Source organism: Neolamprologus multifasciatus, chromosome 22 (assembly GCF_963576455.1).
Source record: "Neolamprologus multifasciatus chromosome 22, fNeoMul1.2, whole genome shotgun sequence".
Classification (NCBI taxonomy): Eukaryota; Metazoa; Chordata; class Actinopteri; order Cichliformes; family Cichlidae; genus Neolamprologus; species Neolamprologus multifasciatus.
The window spans coordinates 20,959,476-20,985,257 of record NC_140459.1 but is presented as its reverse complement, the minus strand read 5'-3'; the positions used below and the strand labels follow the sequence as shown (position 1 = coordinate 20,985,257).

The window sequence follows — 25,782 nt, the reverse complement described above, 5'->3', positions numbered from 1 at the left end:
GACAGGAGAAAATACAGGTGTGGAGATTGCATCGGCTGATAAAACATTACTTACAGCCATTTTTCCAATAAGCAATGGACCCGGTGCTGTCAATATTTGGAGGGGATGCAAGGTATGCCCTGGTGAAGGCCATTTTGCGAGGAGCAGAGAGCCTGCTGGGAAAAATACAGTGGTTCATGCTGGGTCTCCGGGAAGCTGAAAAGCCACCAGCAAAAAGCTATGAATTATTTTGAGCGCAAAATACATTTTCTTTGAAGACTGTCGGGCCATTAGAGCCCTTTTGCTCCCTTTTAAATTGTTTTTATGCTGTGAGTAATGTTAACCTTTGCTTTTGTAGTCATGAAATTCTCTCTGTACCTTTTCCCTCCTGGCACAAGACACAGATGGGCTGGAAAAGCTGGATATAAAGTATAGGAACCATTTGCTGCAAGGAAAGAAAAGGCTGGAGGAAGAACTGAGGCTTTCACACTGATGTCTACAGATCTCTGTTGCTCAGTACAATAGATAGTCGGCGCGTGTAAGAATAAGCCCACACAAACATGATTATGTTTCATATTAAACTTTTCCAAGTTTTCCAATGTGTTTTACATAAAAATGAGAAGAAATCATCACAATATACCTATGATGATGTGACTATTTCTTTACATACAGCTATGCTGGTGGCAAACAAATTCTGATAGTGACTGTACGTATCCATGTTTGTATATGAGCCAAAAGGTCAAAATAAGTGTGTTAAGTTTTATTGGATAAGGATTATAAAGGAATGGATGATTATTTTGAGTTGTAACTTTAAAATGAGCTTAGCGTGTGACACCTTAGTGTCTGGGACAGAGCCTAAACTGATTTTATAGTGAATTTCTTCTTTGCAAAGTGGCAAAACAAATATTTAGACTCCTTAGGTATCCAAAGTACATGCACATATTATCAGGGCCTTGTGCTCCATCCTATGCCTTATGCATCCTATGCATCTTGGGAGTGTGTAATAGATTAATACAAGACAGAGTACCAACAAGAGAACTTTCTCTCTGTAAATGCATAAAATAAAAAATAAAACAAATACAATTTGAAAAAACAAAAAAACAACCCAACCTTCCACGGCCCGCACCACGTGCGCGGTTGATCCTCTTTCACCTTCCTTTGGCACTGCACCGGCGCGTAATCTCCATGGGAACGCCGTCACGCAGGAGGAAGTGAACAGGACTATCTGACAGTGAGCTCGCTTTAGCATGGCAACAAAGGTAAGCAGCTGCTTAGTTTTCCCCACGTCACCTCCCCGTGTTGCTGGCAGGAGCTGTCGCCTTGTCGGCGATGTGTGCCCGGTGCAGGGGGTGTGCGACCCGAAGCCCTCCGCCTGTCATGACGTTTGCCCGGAGGAGGGCTCGCTAACTGCCGGTTAGCCAGTTAATAGGATGTGCTAGAGTTTAACACTGACCACACGGTAATGACATTGAGACTTTACTGGTCCCGGTTAGCTAGTTGGTGAATATTTGGCTAGCAGCATTTTTTATTATAAGCTGAATGAAGTGGTGTTTCCACAGTGATGTGAAACGTAGCAATGATGCTATTGCTTCCTCCACTCCTCTTTTTTCCTTTCCTTTCTCTAACTCCACCTTGTTCCTCCCAGGCCTCTTCTCCACCTTACTTAATAAAAAGTCGGTTGTAGTCACCGGTAACCTTGGATAGCATCATGCTACAAGTTGTGGCGTTTCTGTTATGAACGCCCCACCGGGTGCAGAAGTTCCCGCAGAGCTGAGGAAACTTCTAACATGTTTTTTGACACCATCATCATCACCTACAGCTGTGTGTGTAGCTCTTATCTGAGACGGGAGGTACTGACGTTTCTTCTAAAGGTTTCACAAACTTTTTCCAGAGGCTTTAACTAAATGTAGAAACCTACAGACAACATATATAATTTATTCCCTTTAGACAGGGGTGTCAAACATAAGGTCCAGAGGCCAGAATCAGCCCGGCAAAGACTCCAATCTGGCCCACTAGACAGCTTTGGCAAATCAGAAGAAAGGCACAGATTTTGGACTTTTATTTGTATTTTATTAAGTTTTGCTGCTTCTCTTACTTATGAAAACTTTACCTATGGATATTCATACTACACCACCGTACATAAGTAATAGATATAGAATTAAATGACAGAAAATTGCCTGTTTTTTATGATCTACTGTAGATTTATTTATTTATTTTTATTTTTGTACAATTGGTCTACACGAAAAAACAGTCTGATATTTCTTTATATCACTTTTCATTTTTCTGTAATTTTATAAATTCAGTTGTTACAATTTAAGTCACGCTGACACATTTCTTTCATTTCTTACAGCAGTATTTCTTTATCCCCTAAAAACGAAGAAATACTGTTGAAATGAAGTGTTTTTCTTATATTAAGACTTCACAGCTAAATGTGTAGTTAAACTTCTTTACACTGAGTGAAAGGGGAGTTTTACTGCTCCGGCCCACTTAAGATCAAAGTGGCCCACCATGTGAGTTTGACATCCTTGCCCTAAGAAATATTGTTTAAAACAATAAAAATAACATAAAAAGCTAATAAAGAAACCTTGAATGTACAATATGTGATCACAGGTATGTGATTAAAAGCATTCCAGTGTGTAAGAGGTGGTTGCAGACAGACAAAGCTTTGTTTACAAGCCAGTAGCCAAAAAGAAAAAAAATCATTGTTCTACAATGTGACTCACCAGGACCGGCTCAGATGATGATATAGGTTTGGTATGGCTATTCACAAAACATTCTCTCATCATTTTGCAGGCAGTTCTGCCTAGGAGGGCCAACCCCACTGAGTTGAAAGCCATTTTTGAAAAGGTGGGATTTGACTTATGTGTTTTGTTCTCTTTTTTGAGTTTGCCTAGTATCAAAGAAGGTTTTCTCCCATCTTTCGATTTAGGTTTCTTTTCTTTTTTTTTTTTATATGAATTTCTAAGCCTTGTGTCTTTATTTTTATCTTTTTCTAAAAAATTTTCTGTTTTAAAGTATGCCAGCGTCAAGAAGAATGAGGAATACTTCATGTCGGCGCAGGACTTCGTGAGCCGTTTCCTCTATGCTCACACGGACATTCTGCTGACCAATGAGGCCACAAATCTGCTGGCTGGAGTGGTGGACCAGAAGAAAGATGGGTCAGTGTACCATTTATCTTTTAGGCAATGAAAATTTCACATATGTAGGGTTTTGTAGACAATTCTAGGAGGGTACTTAAATGATATTGAAAGTGTAGCGGTGTGTCAAACGTGACCTGATCAATGTAAGGGAAATGCAAATATAAGTCCAGAAAATGAGTATCTCATAAGGCTTATCATCATCAGTTCAAAAATATTTCAGAAATGTGGATATTTTTATCTTGCTTAAGGGCTCTAAACCAGAGATTACATGATGGGCCACATACACCCTACTTTGATCTTAGAAGTCACCAGAAGTTTAACTACACATTTGACTCAGATGTTTTAATATAAGAAAAAGATGTAATTTCAATTTCATTAATAGGAGAAGCAGCAAAGCCTATTAAAATACAAATAAAAGTCCAAAATGTATGCCCTTCTTATTTGCCAAATCTATCTAGTGGGCCAGACTGGAGTCTTTGCCAGGTTGATTCTGGCTTCTGGACCTTATGTTTGACACCCTTACTCTAGACCAGGGGTCCCCAATCCCAGTCCGTGAGGGCCGGTGTCCCTGCAGGTTTTAGATCTCACCCTGGATCAGCACACCTGAATCACATGATTAGTTCATTACCAGGCCTCTGGAGAACTTCAAGACATGTTGAGGAGGTAATTTATCCATTTAAATCAGCTGTGATGGATCAAGGACACATCTAAAACCTGCAGGGACACCGGCCCTCGTGGACTGGGATTGGGGACCCCTGGTCTAGACTCTTTTTGGGGTAGCTAGTTTGGATGATAGCAAAAATAGGAAGTCTGTTTTCTTGTGAATATATTAGAACTAAATATCACTTTCCTCGTGGTGCTCAAAGCATGGAAGAACTACTTTTATTCTGCTTAATCACAACATGTCATGAATATCACTCTGTAGAATAACAGTGGATTAATACCTCTGTGTTAAGTTTATGCCATAGGTACGTCATGACCACAAACTTTTCTAAAGCCCTACATGCACAACCTGTAGCTACACGTCATGCTATTGCAGGCCTCAGCGACTCTGATAGGCCTGTTTGGTACCATTGATTCCTCCTGTGCATTTCCAGCTCCTCTTACTGCCATGTTTTGAACTAGCTGGAAGAGAATGGATGAAACTGAAGTGAGAAACTCCTCGCGAAATAGTGTGTTGGCAACTGCGTTGACCACTTGCGTAGGCTGTGTTGTAGGTGTTGCGTAGATTCAACACAGAAATCAGACATCGGCTAGATGCACGCTTCTTTTGGTTGGTGGATCAAGACTGGAGAAAGAAAATAGTTCTTGCTCACAGCAAAGTTTTGCATTTTTTTGATCAACCTGGTTATTATTTTGGGAAAAGAGACATTGCTGCTGAATGTTTTTAATGATTTCATTTGATTTATTCGTTTATTTTGCAAGTGCCATTTAGGTCCATTATATTTAATCCCACAACTAAACAGACTAGATAGATGAATTGCCCTTCAGGCTACAGGAAAATATGTGCATTTGATTTCGGGCTGAACTTCCTATTTGAACCACAAATGTATTCAGCCTTATTAATATTAAGCCACCTGCTAGGAGGTAAGCTCATGATAGACTCTTATTGAAGCTATTAGTACATGGATTATGTATCCCTTTGATCTTGTGTGACTAGCCTCCTAGTGTTACTTTGCATTTTATAAACAAACCTATGACTTAATCCTTTGGTGTAAGAAATGCACAGGGGGACGTTCATACATGAATTATATAGCAATGAGACATCAAAACCACCAAGGCCCCTGTCAGGTGTTGGCTTTTTTGTAGATACACCCCTAATTTCACACTTACGCCTCCCCCCTCCCATCCCCATCACCCCTGTTTTTTACATTAATATGTATGTATTTAATGATACATAATGATGGGTAATAAAATGTTAGGGTAAGTCAAAAAAGATTAAAAAAAAAAAAAAAAAGGCCCACATTGCCATGGTAACCACCTGGGCTTCTACAAAGAGCAAAGTGCACATGGCTGTGTAGTTTCATGTTATTACATCTGCTTTAAGGTGTGTGTGTGTGTGTGTGTGTGTCTGCACTTACAGAGGACAGTGAGATGTGAGTAGTGGGGGTTTTTGGAATTGGAAAAAGAGAGAGCAACGTGCATGCTCTCTCTCTCACACACACACACACACGCATGCACGCACACACATACACAGAGAGAGAAAAAAAATCACACATGCACTGTAATTGCCCATGCTATTCAGGAGCACTCAGTTGCATTGTGCGGCTTTGGAGCAGGATAAATGGTGGCCGTGGCATCAGGGTAAATCTATTAGGAACCCATGGCCCAGGCTTTGTATCTAAACCTCATTTTGGTTTTGTGGAAGAGAATGGAAATGATATGGGGGCAAAACAGGAAAAAGAGTCATTTTTAAAAGAAAAAAAAATCTTTTTTTTTCTTCCAAATATTGTTTAGACTTAGTTTAGATGCGATTCACTTTCTTTTCGTATAGTTGCTGTACAGGCCTGTGCATTGTGATGTGTTATTTTCTTCCTGAACTTTAACAGACAAACGAGTTGATGAGGCAAAAGAGACCAGATGATTATTCTGCAGACCTCACAAACACAGAAGAAACACAATAAGTAGAGATGCGACAGCCTCGGGGCCGTCGCCTGTAGCATGAAAACAGAATTGCGTCGTTTTTTCTTTTTAAGCACTCAGCCGCGCAAAGCTCCAGAAAAGAACAAGGAGCAAGACAAAACAAACCACTTTAGCGGCTGGATTTTCATCCAGCATGCCCGATCTCATGCAAATACGCTCGCGAACAATACGTTTCGGTCGGCATATGAGGTGCAGCGTATTTGCAGCTAGTGCGCCTGCTGCTGTTTTTGCCAGGTAGGACTCCATTTCAGCAAGATGAGTGTGGGGATAATAGATTTAGCAGGGGGTCGGATGGGAGGTGGCACGCTCGCTTACTTTTGTGTTGTGCGAGAGAAATTTTACTTAGACGCCAATGTGTGTGTGAGTGTGTATCTGAGTGGCTCAATGCTTGTGGAATGGGGGGGGGGGCAATGTAAACAGTGAAAATACATTTGTCTGTCTCCCCCTCTGTGACTGTGTAAATCAGGGGATATAGTGACAGTCCTGACAATCTGTTATGTGGAAATCACTTTTCTCCCTCTTATTCTCGCCGTCCCAGTGAGACAGAGAGACAGATAGATAGATCAAGAGAGAGCGAAACAGAAACAGGGCTTTGGAGGGTGGAGACGCCTCAATTTCCAGGGACCTGACACATAGGCCTAGAAGACGGTTTAAAGATTTTCTTCTTTCAGTCAACTTATTTATGTCCTCTTTTTCTTGTTTGACTTTTCGCACATTCCTCCTATCTGATCATCACTCTCTCTTTGCACTCACATACTACAATGCACTCCGAGCTCCCTCTATTTCATTCGCCTCTTTCCGACTCCCTACCTTTCTATCCATTCCTTCTTCCCCCTGATATTTTGATAGAAGCATCTGTTCAAGTGTGAAAAAAAAAACACTTCCACCCATAGACTCTCGGAGGTTTGGAAAAAAAAAAAGAAAAAACTTTGTTAAGGGAGCGTGCTGGGAAAATAGCAGTCTTCCAGAGGCTGCGAGCATTCTGGACTTGGACTGGTGGGTGTCCACTCCTAGAAGGCGAACACATACCGCTCACCTGCGTGTGTGTATGTGGGGTTTTTGGGGTGTGTCTGTGTGCAAGTGTTCTCTAGGTGGGTGGAAGGCTGTCAGTAACAGTGCCAAGATGCCAGGGACAGGGGATTATTGAAGCCCCTCTAGGCCCCTCTCCCCCACTACTATCAACGAAGGAGAGCTGTCTTTCTATCAGCCGGGCCACAGCAACACCATGCATTTATGTTACTTGTAAACAGTATTTCCAAGCCTGGTTTTTTTTTGTATATTTGTTGTGTATTTAAATACCTGCTGAGAGAAGACAGAAGTAAAAGCTGGGTGATGAAGATGAGATAAACATATATATATGGAATATAGTTGTAATGTCAGACAGGCATATCGGAGACAGATTAAACTGCATTGAATTGGCATCATGACAAAAGTGTCATTCAGCTGTCATCCATAGAAACACATGCGAGCCTTTGTCATGTAATGCATCCCATAAATATTGCTGTTTAAAGGATTTAACAAATCCCGTGGAGTAAAGTAAGCAAATGAGGAGTATCACATTAGCCCCGTCTTCCGCGGTTCATCCCAGCCTGCAAACATGGATGGGGCAGCCCTGGACACATGCCATAGCAGTTGATGGTTGGTAGATGCTGTTGGTTGATTTGATTATTGAGCGGTCTCGTCAGGGTTTGAATCTGCATAGCAAAAAATGATGCAACCCTCCCCCCCCCCTCCCTTTTTTTCCCCTCATGGTAATCATTTTGCAGCCGTCATGGCGCTTGCTAATCAACCATCATAAGCTTCATCCCCGGCTGCAGAGTTGTGTGTAAATGCTTATGAGCATGTGGAATGTTTTTCAGTGCGCTTTACGGAGATGCCCCCTGGATCTTGTCTGGACCCCTCCCCACCCCCTCCCACCCTTGTGGTCCAATCCCTTTCTTGATCAATGGCCCTCTCGGTTACACTAATATCCTGATTATCCATGTCTGGGAAAACACAGACGGGATGACCAGCGTGCATGCAAATTGATGCGTGTTAAAAAAACTCCAAAAACACATAGCTGACATTTTCCCTTGTTTCCATCTCAAAACAGCAGTTCTCTGTGAGTCTTTGAGGCTGTGCTTGCTTAAACTCCTTTTATTAACCTGCAAGTGTGCCGTGCACGTGTCGCACAGGATCGGCGAGGTGTTGGAGAGTTTGCGAGTATTCCAGCAGTGTGAGCGGCGAGGGTATTAGACTTGTTTTTAACAGTAGATCCCCGGACTCTGCAGTGAGCTTTTGTGCCCCCTTCCACCTACTTACCATCAGCGGGGACCTGCTCTTAAGAACTACCTGCTTAGTTAATAAAACAATTAGCCTTGCCTTTGAAACAATGACAGCTGATTTCAGTTGCCGCTGAGGAGAAACCGTAAGCTCACTTTTATCCCCTCTCCACACTTCCCTTTGTTCTTGAGCGGCTCCCTTTCCAGCACACACACAATGCCTTTCACGAAATGTATCGATGCTATCTTTCGAAATGTATTTCTGGGTTTTTATTGAAAGCAGGTATTAATCTGTGTCTTTTGTCGCTGCCGCTTTGCCTCGTTGGGTTTTTCACGAATGTTGGAAGGGAGAAAAGGTAGTTTTGAAGACTGCATTCAAAAGACTATAAAGCTTTTATCTAAGCGCTGCTTTATGAAAGATCTCTGGGATTCATGTTTAAGAATAAGTTCCTAAAGCACTACTTTCTGTCGATGCCTCCTCCTCCAGTCTTCTTTACTGCAGTCTTTTTCTGGTTATAAACCTATACTTTGTGTATATATAAATGCACACAAGCCTGAAACCTAAACTCTGAGGCCAGACAAACACCTCTAAATTTCATCAGTAACATAATTAATTACAACAACAAGGAAAATGCAATCACTGCCCCCCCTCCTTCCTTGCCACACTCCCCCTCGGAAATTGAAATGGGTTTAATAGATGGATGCTCGGGGACTGCTCATTAACGCTGACCCTTCCTGTAATTATCAGATCCATTTGTGAAATTCATAATGGACTTAGGGCAACTGTGAACCAGGGCCTATATAAAGGCTAGACTGCGTGGTCCAGTTCTACACAGTGGGACTTTCCTGAGGGGGCTCTCAGTGGGCTCACACATAGGCAGTGTTTTTGTGTTTATTTTTTTGCTTGCTGATGGTACATGTGGACGTGTGTACCTCTATTGAGGCTTCTAGGGAAACAGTGACAAAGAGATGAAGTGCTGTAATAGGAAAACTAGACTTTCAGCTCGTCTCATAGTGTTGTGGCAAACAAAGTTCACCCTTCCTTTTCTCGTTTTTCGCCATGGCTCCTGTTGGCTTTCACGTAATGGCCTCATCTTATATTAAATTTATGTTGAATTGACTTATGTCCTTAACTGGCTCCCAAGCCCCTGCACACCTGTCTGCTTGTTTAAAATGGCACACTCTGCATGTGAAACGTCCTATTTTAAGCCTTTTTTGTGTGGTGTAAAGTTGGCCCTCTCAGTGTTAGCTGCCAGCGCAGACCGGGAACACACACTGAGCTTTTAAAAATGTTTTATTTTCTTGCTGTCACACTCGATGATTTTATTACATTACATATGGAATAACAGACTAAAAGGATAAAAGGCTGCTTGAATTACGTGTTGCGCAGATTGATAGGTTGTCCAAGTGTGCTGGTTTGCCACTGTGTGGCAGTAATTATGACGGTGTCTACAGTTTAATGCCGTGTTAAAATCACTTGTTTTTTTTTAATTATTTTATTTAATATTTCATTTCATTAGTGTAATTTACGCTTAAGTCTTTATTATGTATTACACGGCTAATTGAATATCAAAGACTCAATGATCACATGCGTAGCCGATGAAGTATTTATACAGGGAACCTGAAACACAACGTACCACAGTAATGAATCAGCTCAAATGACAGCATTTAACCGTCTGTTACAGACCTACTTATCCTCTTTCCCTCTGTCCTTCTCTCTCCTAGCTTGATCTCCTTTCAGGAGTTTGTAGCATTTGAATCGGTGCTGTGTGCCCCAGACTCACTTTTCATGGTTGCCTTCCTGCTGTTTGATAAAACGGGCATTGGGATTACCACTTTTGGTAAGTAACTCTGCGTCTGATTTACAAGTTAACCTTTAGCTGTAGTTAAGTTTGCACAGATGCATCTACTGTGCAAATCTGATGTAAATGCCAGACAATCAATTTCCGTACCACAGTTTATTTATTAAACATATTTTATTTTTATTAGACATAATTCTGATCCTGATTCTGATGCATGTAGTAGATATTGTGATAAACTTTAAAAGTGTATATTGATTCAGTGCTCAAAGTAAAAAGCTCAGAAAGTTATGATCACTTCTGGTACAGACGCGTATTTTGTGCTCATTTTAAACTGTTCCTGTTATGGTATTGATATTCTTATCATACGTATCGCAGTTTTAATCATGAGAAAAGCATCGTTGTCTTTGTTGTATATTATCAGGTAAGTCATTTGTTCGACACATGTGTTCTTAGTTCAAGTAAAACAAAATCTGGAGAGACAAAAAAAAGAAACACTGGGAAAACCTTTTCTACTCTTTCTAATGTTGCAGTTTCCTCAGGTTGTGCGTTCGTATCATGCTGAGGATGATACCAGCTCACAAAACTAATCAGGACACCGTCTTAATAGAAGTGATGGTTTATTGAATCGTAGCAATAATGTTATTATGTAAAGTGAGACAAAGTTCAGGTCTGAACACTGAACCTCATTTGCTGACATTTACCAAAGACTTATTCAGGCAGCGCGCTCCTCTTAAATGTGCCCTGAAGAAGTTTTCGTGCAGTCCTCCTTTGTTTATGTGGAGGTGCGGGGAGTGGAGGGTTGGGGGGGGGGGGGGGGGGGAGTCTGACCTCAACTTGTCTGTTCTGTTAGAGCTGCATCCACAAACAAAAATACTGTATGTGGTCTGGTAGCTTATCTGCAGAAATGAGGTTAGGGTCGGCGTTGGAGAGGTTTGGCGGAAACTACGGGATGCAGATGAAGATGGAGGAGGGGGTGGGTGGCTCTGTGTGTGTGTGTGTGTGTGCATGATTGGCACCATTACTGTGATGCCTGGAAGCTCGTAGGTGAAAAGGGAAGACATTTGTACTCGTTGCTCATTTCACATTTGCCTAATTGATTTAAACAAGTCTAATGCCAGCCTTCTGTAGGTGTGCGAGGTGTTGGCACATTAGGCTTGATTTGAAATGCAGTGCACACATCCCGCTCGCAAACAGGGGAAGAGTAAGTGAATTTCATTTTAATTGTTGCTGTCGACAGGGTGCAAGATCATTGCGGGTGATTATATATGCACATATGTAAATTTTCATATTTAAAAGGATCAATTAGAGTGACGTTGTCTTGGTGGCAATTAAAAGGTCTGCTGTTTTTCTGCGTCTCCCAAAGGTTAATGAATATCCCAAAACTTGCGAGTTATGAGACTTGCGTACGAGTGGAAAATTGTACGAAAAACATAACACACATCGTGCAACGCATAAACACTGGCTGCAGCGTCTGCCACTTGCATCGGGCGACCGTGTTCACCAAGAAAAGCAAATAACTGGTGGCTGAGATTATAGGCTTGTCAAAGTTGCTTTATTGTGACACATTGCAGATTTTTTCTTTTTTTTTTTTTACTCTTTTTCACTATTCATGCCACTCATTTGATTAAACAGCCTCACCAAGCCAGGCACAGAAATAAGAACTCCTTTCTTTTATTACCTATTAAAAGCATTCATAACTGCAGCTCGTGCCGCATTAAAGCCCTGTTTGTTTTCCCCGTGTAATAAATGTCTGTAGTCCGATTTCTGTTTCTTTTTCCAAATTTCATTTAGTTTTTCTGTCAGGCCATTTTTTTTATTATTATTATTATTCGATAATAACCCGAGCAGTTTTGTGTTAAGTACAAGGGCGGCGCATTGCTCAGAATTTGTAGCACGTAAAAAATATAAATGCATAATTTGCTGGAAAGTCGACTTCATAAAAACTGCAACGTAACATAGCGTATAAATGCAGTTGTAGCTCCGCCAGAAAGACAAAAAAACTGAAGAAGAAGAAGAAAGGTGGGGAGGGGAAAAAAAGACTTAAAGAGGTCTGAGTGTTGACAGGTCTATAAAAGCTGATAATATAAACGTCACACTCGGGAGCGGCCTGTCCTTTAAAGAATTAAAGGCTGTATATTTATTGCCTCATTAAAGTGTAAAGAAACACACACATACACGCACACAAGCTGTCTTCCTTCAGAAGGTAATGCTGGGCTGAAGTAAATATTACCTTTCTTTTCTCTCCCTCTCTCTCACTCACTCACTCTCTATTTCCCTCCCTTTCTGTAAAAAAAAAAGAAAAGAAAGAAAAAAGGAAAAAAAATAGTTTCTTTCCTCCTTTTTCCTTTCTCCACTCCTTCAGCGCAGCCTGTTTGGTAATAAGAAACAGGTCACTCTATTGGTTTGTTTTTGTTTCTTTAGTAAGGCTGTAATTTAGGACTCATGTTCAGTGTCTCTCCACTCCACTGGCTGCAGAGGCTTAGAGGGTTCAGGCAGAGGAACATAAGTGAGAAGAAAAGCCTTTCCTTCTCAATACAGAGCCTACACAGCTCGAACAAGTTCTGCCATGTGTCATTCACCATTGATTTAGGGGAACTTAAATCTCAATCAGAGCAGAATTGTATTCGCGAGATTGACGTTGACATTTTGTCAGCAACAATTGCACATTTTTTATTTTATTTCTTTATTTATTTTGGAGGGGGGGAAATCAAATAATTACTAATGTTAACCAGAAGTCAGGAAACACATGCTATTTGTTAAGGCTTGACTCACACGACTTTGCAGCATTCAGATTTGAGGTCTTAATTAGAGCAAACTAAAAACCTGAACAGGAAGAAACCGTGGATGGATTTTTATTTAATGGAGGCCTCATACGACGCACGGCCATTAGCCTTAAAAGTGCGGTGCGATCTGTAATTGTTAAGTGTTTGAGGAAAAGATGGTTTGCTTTTGCTTTGCCTCGCTGGTTGCTGCATTTTGTTTAAATAGTCTCTGTTTTACAAGAAGTCAATAGGGCAGCAGAGCAAGGTTCATTTACCAAGTTTCTTTAAAAGTCGAAGGCACTTGTGCTTAAGTGCTTCCATGTTATCAAAGTTATTTTATAGCAAGTATCGCCTCTTGGCAGCCATACTGAAACTTGTATGGGCAGTTATTTTGAAGAAGTAGAAGAACTACTTTATTGTCATCTGGAACATGCAATAGTTAGCGCACATTAGGTAGAAATTTCTCTGGATTTACATGACTTTTCTTTCAGTGGACACCAGGACATAACTGCATGTTTACACTCAGCAGTCAGATGTGAAAACTTTGCACAAACATGCAGTTTTCGCATATTAAACTTCTACTACCATCTTTGCTGTCTCCTGTAGCTCTCAGTTTGGGATTCTTGGAGTGCCATGTCTGTTATAATGCCTCCAATATTCTGTTATGTATGAGTGAGAAACTTTGTATTTTTTAACTCCTACATTTATGTAATAGCTTTTGCAGCATTTAGGATTCCACTAGTGAAATATGAGCTGGTTAGAAAATGACACATATTCACAGATGAACCCACACACTATCAGCTTCTCCCTTATTTCCCAAGAGGTCACCACAGTGGGTAGATCCACATATTTGTTTTGGCACAGATCTTTGGGCTCGGGACCGGCACTAGAAATACACAAAGGGGTGAATTTGTTCACCACTACTCCGTGGAGTTGCTATAGTTACAGATGGACCTAATCAACAGAATATAGTTAGAAGTAACTTTGGCCTGAGCACTTGCAAAGGTTAATTAACAATATACTAATGATGACAAATAGCATTGTTATTGGAATATCAGTGGTCTGCAGGATCAACTTATTGCATCTCATCTGTTAATGGAGGAAATAAATAATATTATAAATAATGTTTTATCTCATTTATTGTCTCCTCTGTAGAGGATGTGAAGCAGGTTTTTGGCCAGACCACCATCCACCAGCACATCCCCTTCAACTGGGACTGTGAGTTTATATGACTGCACTTTGGCTCCAAGAGGAACAAGCAGCACAGCTACGGAGAGTTCACCCAGTTCCTCCTGGTAGGTTTCATGCCGAGCTCCTGCTCTCTTTGTCTGCTTGGCTGATATGAAATCACATTCTTTATATTGTGTTTTCCCTTTTTTGTCTAACTGTGTTGTTTCCATCAAAGAGTAGGCAATAAATCTGCACCAACTGATTTATGCACATGTACACTTTGTCTTATACTCCTGTCATCATGTAACTGTATTTTTTTGTCAGTCCTTGGACACACTAACACACAGTCACATGTTTTAAGGGTTTTTTGGTGTTTTTTGCTGGTTCTATCCCTCTCCAGCACAGTCCTCCACATTGTCCAGATTAGTCGTTAATGAAACACTGAGGTTATGCTTTTGGGACATTTTCTGCATTTGTTTTCCATTAGCTGACATGCACGTAGCATTACTCCATTCCGCCTATTCTGAAGCAGGTAGAGACACATTTCGGCCTCCATAAATAGTGTAGTACAGTTGGAATATTTCTAGTGTATTTGTGGCGTGTGAGCCATTTTCCAATATGATGTCTAGACTTAAATCGGGCCTAAGCAGGGGAGAGGTGGTGGAGCTGGTGGGAGAGAGGGAGGGCCTGAGCTGTGCCAAGTTTGCATCCACACTCACCATGTATCTGAATGAGCTTTTTATATTACACTTAACTTGGACCAGATGGCTTAAACACAGCGGGCAGCAGCAGATGGATATTGGGACATTGTTATAAGCACATAGCAGTGTCTTTGCATAACTACAGTTCCACGTACGGAATCTGTCCTTATCTCACACGGTCTCTACTGTACTGTATGTGTAAGCATCAGCACGCATGCCTCGTGTTTACTTCAGTGTTTGCGTATTTGCGTATGCTTGTTTTTGCCTGTGTGCGCGCGGGAGTGCAGCTGTGTGGCGTTGCGGCCAGTAGATGCTGTACTTTGCATTGACAGCATGCCCAGTTCTCTCCCAGTCACTCAGTCAGTGGTTTCCAGCTCCTCACAGCAGCAGGCTCGCAGCCAGCCACACTCATTGCTCAACTATGAAATGCACGTTTCCTGCTCATGCTGTCTGCGTTTGATCATTTTTCATAGCTTTTGATAAATGCCTTAATAAACGACAGAAGAAAGTGAAGTTTGTGTTACAGCTTTTCTGCTGGTCTGCTGATACTTGTAAAAATCCACAGTACATATTTGTCATGTTGGTTTTTAATCATGTTTTTCTTTTTTATTATAACTGTGACTTGTAGTATTAAGCCTCCAGCAATATTTGCTCACTGCGTTATTTGTATGTTGTCAGCTACAGTTATAAATAACAGGATTTCTTGACCCAAAATTCAAATCTGTGCAATTGCATCATACTTTCAGTTTGCTGTTATGCTGTTATGTTACAACACACTTATTAATAGAGAGACAGTTAAATTTAATCCCAAAGTACACTGTGCAACTATAAAAGTTCTCAAAGTTGGGAACACCAACCCACACATCATATTGTGTATTTCTCTAATTCCCTAACATCCATTCCCACCCACCCCCTTGTCCCCCCCCCCCCCAAAAAAAAAAATGTTCTCATCCTTTATTCCCTCCACCTCTTCCTGCCATACATGCATGTGTTTATTGTGTTTTTCTGCCATTGTAACCACGCCACTGCCAGATGCTCACAAGATGGGATTATCGGGGAAAACGTTTGCGACGCATATTTCTCACAAGGGCTCTCTCTGGCCAATTACTGTCTTGATGGAAGCCAGAGATTCTCACCAATTACATGCATTTTTCCCGTCTCACACATGGACGCCGGCCAAGGCTCGGCTCGCACTGTCAGCGTGCTGTTGTCCCTGGCAGCGGTATTGCCGATGTCCAGAGAAGTGGCACATAGTAGCTCATATTATAAATTCTGGCAAGTAAAGGGCTTGAATTACGTGAAGGGGACACCACATGTCCCACTTCTTTCCTAAGCACTCAAAAAGTGAATTGTTGGCATTACTCAGATTTTTAAAAGCCCCAATTATATGTTTGACTCGACCAAGAATCAGTGGGCAGCCCTTAACATCACTGGCACACGTTTAAATGGACTGTTGTGCTTCTTCCTCCGATAACTTTGATAACTTTACAGTTTTTGGTGCCGTTTAGAAACTTTCTTGGGGAATGAGAGAGGAGCAATCCCATTCTGCTTATTTCTATTGTTTAACTTTTGAAAAAGGAATCCCAGCCATTAAAAACAAACAGAGGTGGGTTGTCATATGTTTTTATTCTTGTCCAAGGGCAATTAAAGCTACTAGGAATGCCTTGACAGTCTCTCCCTGGGTGTCTTAAGCCCCTAGCTTTATGTCTCCTGCCTCCCTCGCTCCCCTCCCAAATAAAAACCACGTCCCAGAAACACTCGCACAGTTACAAGTTAAGATTTTAGGAGGCCGAGACTATAAACTTCTCCATTGCCTGCACCGCAGTTGTTTGTTGCTCTGTGTGGTTGGCGTGTGGCTTTTCAGACTTGGGACTGAAGAGAAATGGGATTTCATTTTTGTCTTCTTCTTCTTTCATGTACAGATGGACACAAATGCACAGATCAGTGTTTCCTGCAATGTTAAGAGACACACAGTCATGCTTGGAAAACGAAACGCTTCTCCCGTTTGTTTTTTTTTTGTTTTTGTTTTGATTGTAGATATTCAGCTCCCCTCCCCCTCCCCAAATCTTTTTCTCTTCCCAGTTTATGTCTTACCAAAGTGCTTTGACCTACTCACAACCGACCAAAGAAGTGAGTCACGACACTCAGGATGCTGACACTAAAATATCTCACCTTATTTACTTTGGAAGTGTTTACATGCGTCAATCTCTCTTCATTTCCTTGCTTTCCACTCACTTATGCACTCTCCAGAGCCCCTGCTGTGCTCATAGGTGATACTGACACATGCCTGCTACATTTACTGCTTTTTTTCTTCTTCTTCCTCTTCTTCTTCTTCTTTTTTTTTTTTTTGCAAATGTAGCTCTTTTGTTGCAATGTCTATTCTTACTCCCCTCCGGTCTCCACTCAGCTTTGTGTAAATGTCACTCTTCCCCAGTCGTTTCTCTCGGGCGCCTCGATTTTAGAGTTCGATCGGTTATGCTGTCAGCGAAATATCACTCAAAAATTCAACACAACAATAAGTCATAGTCTCATAGGTTTTTGTGTTGTGGTTATACCTTTTTTAAAGAGTTCTCTTAACAACAATAACATCTGAATCAATCAGCTGAATAACGTGCATGTTCAAGATTTAATCAGCCCCCATATGTTTTGTCCAATGTGACTTTAAAAAAAATGTTATTAATTTATTTAAATCTTAATTTTTACTTTCTTGCTGTACAAATATTGTTAGCCAGTCCTAATACTTTAAGAAATGTAATTCGAAAATCTTTCTTAATTTTATAATATTCAAGTAAATATTAAGAAAATTAATTTGACACTTCAGTTTGATTGTTTCTTTACATATATGTAGCTCTGCAGCTGAAACGTGTATTTTTATTATTGGTTACTCAGCTGTCTTATTTTTTTCTTAGCATTTATTATGCATAATATGAACAAAAAGCATGTGTTAGGATCTTGAACATGTTCAGCTTTATTAGAAAACTGACCAGTTTTGGTGGGATGAGACAGTAATTAACCCATACACAGTAAAGTGTTCAGCTTCGTTAATTAACAGTAAATCTATGATTTTTTTGTGTATCATTTTTAATATATTTGATAAGCAAAAATACCTTTTGTCTATGAGTAAATAAAACTCCAATTAAAACAAGCTAAACACTCATTTTAAGACGCTGTTGATTTTTCTTTTGGCTCTGACTAAAACCTCTTTTTGAGCACCAAAATAACCCTGTGCATTCCCTACATATGCACTTTCCTGAGGTCTTGTAATGTGTCAGAAACCTCATGCACAAAAATACATCAGGCTCATTGTCTTTTTCTTTTTTTTTGCCTTCATATGTTTTTTGACCTGAAGGCCTTCATACACCGCAGGTGAGTCAGACGCTCACCAGCTAGCTTTATCTTGCTGTTCTTTTTGTTTTTTTATTGGCCTGAAATCCCCGTTTTTTGCTGATAGATAGAGGAAGCATTGATGTCAGCGGTTTGTTTACAGCCTCTCTCTGTAGACTTGTGGTTGCAGGTACTGATAATGGCTGCTAATTTTCAAAGGCCTTGTGGGATCTGTCCCCACCACAGCCTGCTGTTGTCCCTCTGGACCTATTGTGCGTTTGTGTGTGTGTGCATGAAGAGAGACAAAGTGAGCAGTTGGGCGATTAGCTGTCTTGCCCCAGTGTGTGTGTGTTTGTATGTTTCTCCCTCAAGTGGATTTAATGTGGGTTTAGGGAGAGTGTGAAAAGCCCAAGTGACGCCTCACAGTAGGCAAGCCACTGTGCTGGGGGAGAGGAGACGAGGCTAAAGCCTGGCTAAACACTGGCACTGAGAGTAGTGATGGAGGGGGTGGGGGGCAGATGGCACTGTGGGGGCCCATGAAAGCAAATGGTGTGTCATTATGCATAAGTGTTTATGTGGATTTTTAATTTATAAAGGCAACTCAAAGAGGTGTCTGACCCACATATGTGCACAATAATATCAATTTAGTGTACGCACTAACACCTTGCCTCCCCTCTTTCCTCCTCACCTCTCCCCTCCGCAGGAAATGCAGCTGGAACACGCGCGACAGGCTTTCATCCAGCGTGACCAAGCCCACAGCGGCTCCATCTCAGCGCTGGACTTCAGGGACATCATGGTTACCATTCGGCCACACATGCTCACACCCTTCGTAGAGGAATGCCTCGTGGCAGTGGGTTTTTCTTTTGTTCCTTTTTTTTTTTGGCTCTGTGGTTTTCTCATCTATTTGTTTTACTGTCGTCCACAAGAGCCACAAAGTCAGGTTGGTTAAAAATAGCAAGTCACTGGTGTCTCTTGGAAACTATCCTCAGTCATGATATGTTAAAACAATAAAAGGTTGGATGCATCAGGTGTTCCTTAGCACCACCAATTGGAAAAATTAGGCTTTTTTTATCCACCACGATGCATTTTTTTCTCATTCGTAGATTATTCATGTATGCATATCTTTAAATAAGTCATTCTAAATGTCGTGATAAATTCTAAATGTGCAATGATGCATGCTTTGGATGCAGAAGCATGCACGGTATTGTCAGCTCATATGCACTATATGATGATTTGGTTGCTGAAGTCAGCAAGCAAGCCAAAGCAGCCTGTCATTACTGTATTCTCCATAAAAGAGGTAAAGTCAAGAGTCTTTTCTTCTATCTCACCACTTATTTCTTGTGCTTCTTTTCCTTCTCTTTTTCTCACAGCCCCACAAACCAAACACTGTGGCTTTCTCTTTTCCTCTTCTGGCCATCTCTCATTCTTCTTCCCCTTTACCTTTTTTTCCCCTGCTACCTCTCATCTGTCCCTTGCTCTCTTTCTCTCTTCCTCCCTCCTTTCCTTTTTTCTTTCCTCTCTCTCAGCCGCCCCTCTATCTCTCCCTTCCCCCCTCCCTCCCTTCCCCGTGTCTCTCTCTCTCCCTCCCAACATGTCATTAAGTCTAACCTCTCTGGCAGTGTCAAAGCCAAGCAGGAGAGCTGAATGGGGAAGATAGAGATAGATGGAGACTGGAGCTTTACAGTCCATCATCTCTGCCTGTGCGCACGCGTGTGTGTGTGTTTGTGCGCCTGTGCGGGCTCTCTGTTTGTTTTGAACTCTGAGATGTTTGTCTTTTTTTTTGCCTCTTGTCTTTTCTTTCTGCGTGTTAGTGTTTTCGTTGCGCGCGTGTGCGTCTTGTGTCTGCGTCCATGTCTTGCCCCATTTCATAAACACCTTGTAGACTCTGTCATTTTCTCTGCTGTGTTTACCTCACCGACCAGACATCTTGGTGTGCTGTTAGTAAACTCTCATGCACGCGCGCTCCCACACGTACACACACACACACACATACGCACACATGTATCACAAAACCTCATAAACATTGCAGACACATTAAAGGCGGTATCATGGCAGAGCATAGGCAGTGAGACGGCAACCTTTAATTCACTCACCAAACATGGTAATTGATTAGCGCCTCACTCTTTTTCACCAAAATACCATTCTCCTCTCTCCACTGTGGGAAGATCCATGTCTGTACACTCACAGATATGAACAGATGCAAAAGTGTCTCCCTTGTTAAAGCAGTTTCACCTAAGCCAGAGCTTCCCTCCCTTGTTGCAACCATGTTGAGCAGCAGGCGACCTCTCTGAATGCGTCTGTAAAGCAAACAGTGCCATCTAGTGAACGGAAGCTCAACATTTTCTCCTCACTTAACCCTTCAGGCTAGCACAGTCGCAGTGATCTTCTAACTCAACAGTACCCCACAGTAGTCGTACTTGAACGCATATATTTTTTTAAACATACAGCATTTAGAGCTGCTCCTCTAAGCCTCTGAGAGCCTCATTTAATAAAGATGGGATCGTGGTTCGCGTAAAAGGCTGTGGGCAGCCTGGAATGTCCTCTAGAGCCCGGCATCTATTTTTAATCTGTTACTTTTTTTTTTCTATTTTCTTTTCTTTTACCACTTCCTCCATCTCATAAAGAAAGTTAATTAAACTCCCTTAGAGTGTGCATCATGTGATGGAAAAAGTAGCGGGTGAAACAAGTTTGCTTCTCCCTGTGGAGAAATGCTAGAGAGAAACGTGGCTAATTAGCCACCATGTTTTGCGCTGTGTGTATTTTCATAACAGTAACATCCAGATGCACGTCTGTGTTGAAGTTTATTTTTCCTATTTGGTTGCTTGTTAAAGTACCCCTCTTCTTTCTGGCCCAGGTTGCAGGGGGTAGCACGTCTCATCAGGTCAGCTTCCCCTACTTCAACGGCTTCAACTCACTGCTTAACAATATGGAGCTGATTAGAAAGATCTACAGCACTCTGGCTGGCCACCGCCGAGATGTGGAAGTCACTAAAGGTACCCGGGGAGATCTCCCACTCCCCTCCCTGTATATATAACTCATACCTATTATAACTGAGATGGCAAAAAAAGCAGATTCACATTTATGTAATACAGACCACAGTCACAACACAAATGTAAGTATGCACCACATGCACAGTAATGTGCTTTCCAGATAGGTATGTCTATGTGCGTTGTACAGGGCTTGGAGACTTGTTTTTGTTTGGGCTACTTCCTTCCCAGTGGCATTTAAATGGGCATGCTGGATTCAACCCAGCACACGTACTGCATGCCCACAGTCCCTGATGGTGCCTGTCTTGTCTATTACATATCCTGGCAGTGATCTGAGGAACACAGGAAAAACTTAATTTCATTTGAAAAACAAAGAATAAAAGTGGGTAAAATTCTGCTCCTTGCTTTTGAGTCTGTGTTGTTTAACCCTGTAGATCCAGTGTCATTTATATGCTTAATACTAACTCCACAGTCTACATTACTGTAAAGCAAATATGCAAAGCTACAGGATAATGAAAAAAGACGCTTTTCTTTATTGAAAAAAAAAACATACTGTTGTATTTCTCATAACTCATTTTATATGTATCTTTCTGTCTCCATTAGTTAGTTCCTTTAAATCTCTCTCCCTTGTTTGCCCCACTTGCTGTCTCTCATTCCTTTCTTCAGTACTTGGCAGGGCTAATGGCTTTCAGTGTCTTTCTCCCTTTCGCCATCTTTTTCTTTTTGACTTCCTCTTGAGCTCTAGTTGTCTTTAAGAAACCATTCTGACCTCTCTCCACATGGCTCCAGGCCACTAACGGAGCCTTATGATGCTATCTGAAGGCTTATCAGGGGTGTGGACTGTACCCGACCCAGACCAAAAGCCCGTACACTCTACAAACTGTTCCCACCAAGGGTACACGAAGGCCTGGGCTTGGCTCGACCCAGGGTGGCCCGCAGCCAGCCAGGCCTTCACGGCCACCGCCTATCTACTCTCCACTCCCGAAGTCATTAAGGCTTCCTTGGGGACTGCGAATGCTCAGCTCCACACAAATAGCACACACACATTTGCATGTATCAAGATTGTGTACATGTTGCAACACGCGCTTCTCTAGCATTTCTCACATAACGCTCAAGCATTAAAATGCATTAACACAGCCAAGCATACACACATGTGTAATAATCCTGATTGATTCCTGATGTGCAACAAGGCCACTGTTTTGCAGAGACACCATTACAGTGCTCACAAAGCTGTACGCGTGTATTTGGGCGTATGCACACAGGGGACCTATATAGGAGATGCACTTTTTTGGGCTAGCAGTGCACTGCCACAGAACAAGTCACGACTGTGTACCTTTAGGCCCTTTCAGACATACGCTCCTTTTCATTAATGTGATGGCATCATGTTGGCTTTTTTTAAAGCCTAGCCTCTTTTTGCATGAAAGTCCAAACTTACAATCCTGCTGGTCCAGCCCGGTAACAGTTGTGTGTGATTTTTAACTTTGCACAAGAATGAGTGCATGCAGTCACATTAACACATTAACACATTGGCATTCACAAGATCGAGACTGCCATCGTGTCTCTTCTATTTTATTTGGTCAATGCCCTATGTATTTATAATGCAGGGCTAAAAAGATTTTTTCATTAGACACCTGCTTTCTGTCTGTCTCACAGTCACATGCTACCCAAACTAATGTCATAGAAGGCTCGGAGCTGCCCGTTCAGGTAAAAATGGCTGAACAGACATTTTCTGCACTCAGCAAAATGTCTGAAGTGTTCTCGCTTTGGCACAAACATCTGTCCATGAACATTACAGAGTGCCTTTAGTTTCTGTAGGAGCACACTGACCTCTTCAAAGTCAGCAAGCATAGTTTTACATCCCGAGTTTTTCTCTTGTCCACTTTGCTCTACAGTTTATTTATTAGATGTTGAAATCTTTATCTTTGCTACAATGACAGTCTTTGACAGATCGGATTAACAAGACTTTTTTGACTTTGGTTAGTTTGTTGTGAGTTCATTGCATTCATGTGGCATGAAACGGCAACGTGAGCCACTCATAAGCCAGTTCTTATGTCACAGAGTTACATTTAAGCACAAGGCGCAGCATTAGTAACTTCATTAATTACTTATAATTAATTATACCTGACATGTAAGTCAGGATCTAGCAGCAAATCACTCTGCATACTTGATCTCATACAGATGAAGGATCACAGAGAGTAACAGTTTATAAGTTAGTCTTTAATTATTGTCTCATCAGTTTACTAAAGTATGTTTGGATGATGCGACTTCTGTAATTATCAGTGTCATTTTCTTAACACTGATATTCTAATATCAGTGTTAAGAAAATTCTGACCTCGGTCGGTTGGGTGTCTTACACATAACATTATGTAAGTACTTTGGCTTATCGTCATGGGAGTGTTTGAATGAAGCCGTAATAGTAAAAGTGAACTTCTGTCTAAACAGCAGAATAAATCAGTTTAACAGGCCAGTGAAGCCAGCAATGTTACGTGTCCTAAGCTGAGGAGAGATGTCTGGCTCTTACTAACAACAGATCTAAAACGTAAATTGTTGCGATCAGATTTTTGACCTTTTTCATCTGCCACCAATCAGTCCAGACTAAGATGACTCAAAAAACCTTTACGCAGACATCCAATGTCCTCATGGTTTGAGACCTGTTTACTATTAAACTGATTGGCATGAAATTTAATGGAAACACTCGTGGTTCAGATTTAGGTAATGACTTAGGTGTTCCCCTGACTTTTCCTCAGCGCTATCATTGACATTTGCGTTTGACATTTTTGGTTTTGAGTCAAGTTCACTGTGGATCGCTGTGAGTTTTCAGTGCAAACATTCATCCCTTTAAACTTTAACCACTTTGGTGATTCCATGACTTTTACTTTTCCCTCGGTGGTAACTATCAGATGTGACCACGCTGACGTGATAAACTCAGACGGTGAGCGTGACGAACAAACCTGCTTTGTGATGCTTTGTAATTTTGAAAATGTTAGCACGCAGACGCTACCATTAAAAAGCAGCGTCGTGCCTATTTATGGCATCCGAGATTATCTTAGCAAGGTATAGTAGGAGTTTTTCTTTAAATATCAAGAAGTAATATAAAGTTGGTAAATGCTTTTCTAGGGTTTTCACCATCTACTTCCCAGCATTGTTCTTTTTTTCCCCCCTAAATTATTTATTCTTGTGTAACTATTCTGCCTCACATGCTTGTTGGCATTACCTGCTTTTACTCATAGATGTGTGTGTATGTGATAGAGAGAGAGGGGGGGTAAAGAGAGAGCATGCCTCGGGGGTAAGCTGAGCCTCTGTGGGGTGAATGGCTCCAGTGTAGGACGACTTTGTCACAACCCCAGCCTGCTGCTCTTTGAATAAAGCAGGTCAAACAATGGTGACTCCTCCACTGTAAGCCTGCCTACAGTCAACCTGTTCCTTTTTCATTTAACAATAGAGCAGGTCTTAAGTTACGACATGCTAAAGCTGCCTCAAAGAAGTCTTAAAGTCATAACTCTCCATGGCCGTATTTCTTTATTTTAATTTCTTCAGTGTGCTTTGACACATTGTTCTCTTAACTCACAACCAACTCGCAGAGGGAAGCTGCCGTGAGTGACAGAAGTTGAAGGAAAAATCCATCATATGGAGCCATAACATTAACACAGCCACTGACAATAACTCGGATAACTCCAACTCCTCGTCAGGGAGACGAGGAGTTCGAGGACCCACTTTATTTTTGGTGTATGTGTTCTGTAGTGACAAGAGCAACAAAGGGATAATGCACTGCAGCAAAGTCCAGTGTTTATCGTTTAACAACACATCCATTTCAGCCTTTTATTTAAAAGAAACAACTATCAAATTCTGCTGTGAGATGTGATGTCTGTTGCCTTGAGTCATCCAGTCCAATCTCTTTCTGCACTGATAATATCTTAGGCTCCACTAATGTTAGGTTTTTTTTTTGTATTTTTTTGCAATTTTTTTTTAAAATTTACCATAATTTAGGATTATTGTGTTTGGGTCCATAGTGTAGTGGTTAAAATATTGGTCTAACATGTGAAAGAGTCCTGGTCCGAGACTGGGAGGAGACAAAAGCCTGTGAGGGTTGCACCATGAAGGGTATATCTGGTATAACAATCTGGTGAAAGAAGCTTCCATTATCTATGATATTTGTCAGCCAGAAAAATAACAAATTGCTACATTCACACTATAAACACTTTGTGACTGCTACACCACATCATTGCACTGCTAAAAGAACAAGTAGGTCGTGAGCTTATAGCTCCATGTTTCTACTGAAGATGGCATGCAGCCAGTCACATCCTGAGCAGTGGTGTGAACACAGCATTAAAGGAGAGCTGTTGTCTTAAGAGTAGGGTGGGTGAAGAATCTCTGAACTTGCTTACAAGTAAAGATATTTAGGAGAGCGAAGTGGACAGGCAGATTGGGGTGCTGTCTTCTGTGATGTTGATGTAATGTTGTACACTGAAGGTGAAAGCGGAACCGTGCCTCAAAGCTCCGCTCTTTATTTACCTGTCGATTCACATCTTAAGACTCCTCTGTGATTGTGTCTTTTGAATTGTTATCTCAGATGTTTAGAATTCAGTTTTATTTCTATAGAGTCAAATTACAGCAACAGTTGCTTCAAGGTGCTTTAGACTGTAAGGTAAAGATCCCACTAAAATATGAGAGAAACCCCAACAATCAAATAACCACCTATGTGTGTACATCACTCTGCATTTAATCATTAGTTATTATTAATCTCTGGCTCTCTTCCACAGCAAATCTTTGTCTTGTCTTCTTCCCCTGACCCCAATCAGTTGTGGCAGATGACCGCCCCTACTCAAGCCTGGTTTTGCTGAAGGTTTCTTTCTGTTAAACGAAAGCACTTCCCACAGTCGCCAAGTGGTTGCTCAAAGGAGGTCTTATGATTGTTGGGGTTTTCTCTGTTTTCTTTGTATAATTGTAGGGTCTTAAGCTTACAATCTAAACTGGCTTGAGGCAATTGTAGTTGTGATTTTGTGCTATATAAAT

General features: G+C 41.4%; 1 protein-coding gene across 1 annotated transcript in view; it reads left to right on the top strand.

The window, feature by feature from the left end:
• The first annotated feature begins 1,047 nt into the window (after nt 1-1,047).
• The window catches only part of slc25a13 (solute carrier family 25 member 13), a 52,740-nt gene continuing 28,005 nt past the window's right edge, over nt 1,048-25,782 (top strand). The window contains 7 exon segments of the mRNA XM_085147895.1: nt 1,048-1,238; nt 2,773-2,826; nt 2,995-3,137; nt 9,749-9,864; nt 13,743-13,882; nt 18,486-18,632; nt 20,637-20,775. Coding sequence (XP_085004021.1) covers nt 1,227-1,238; nt 2,773-2,826; nt 2,995-3,137; nt 9,749-9,864; nt 13,743-13,882; nt 18,486-18,632; nt 20,637-20,775 — 751 coding nt within the window. The 5' untranslated portion in view covers nt 1,048-1,226.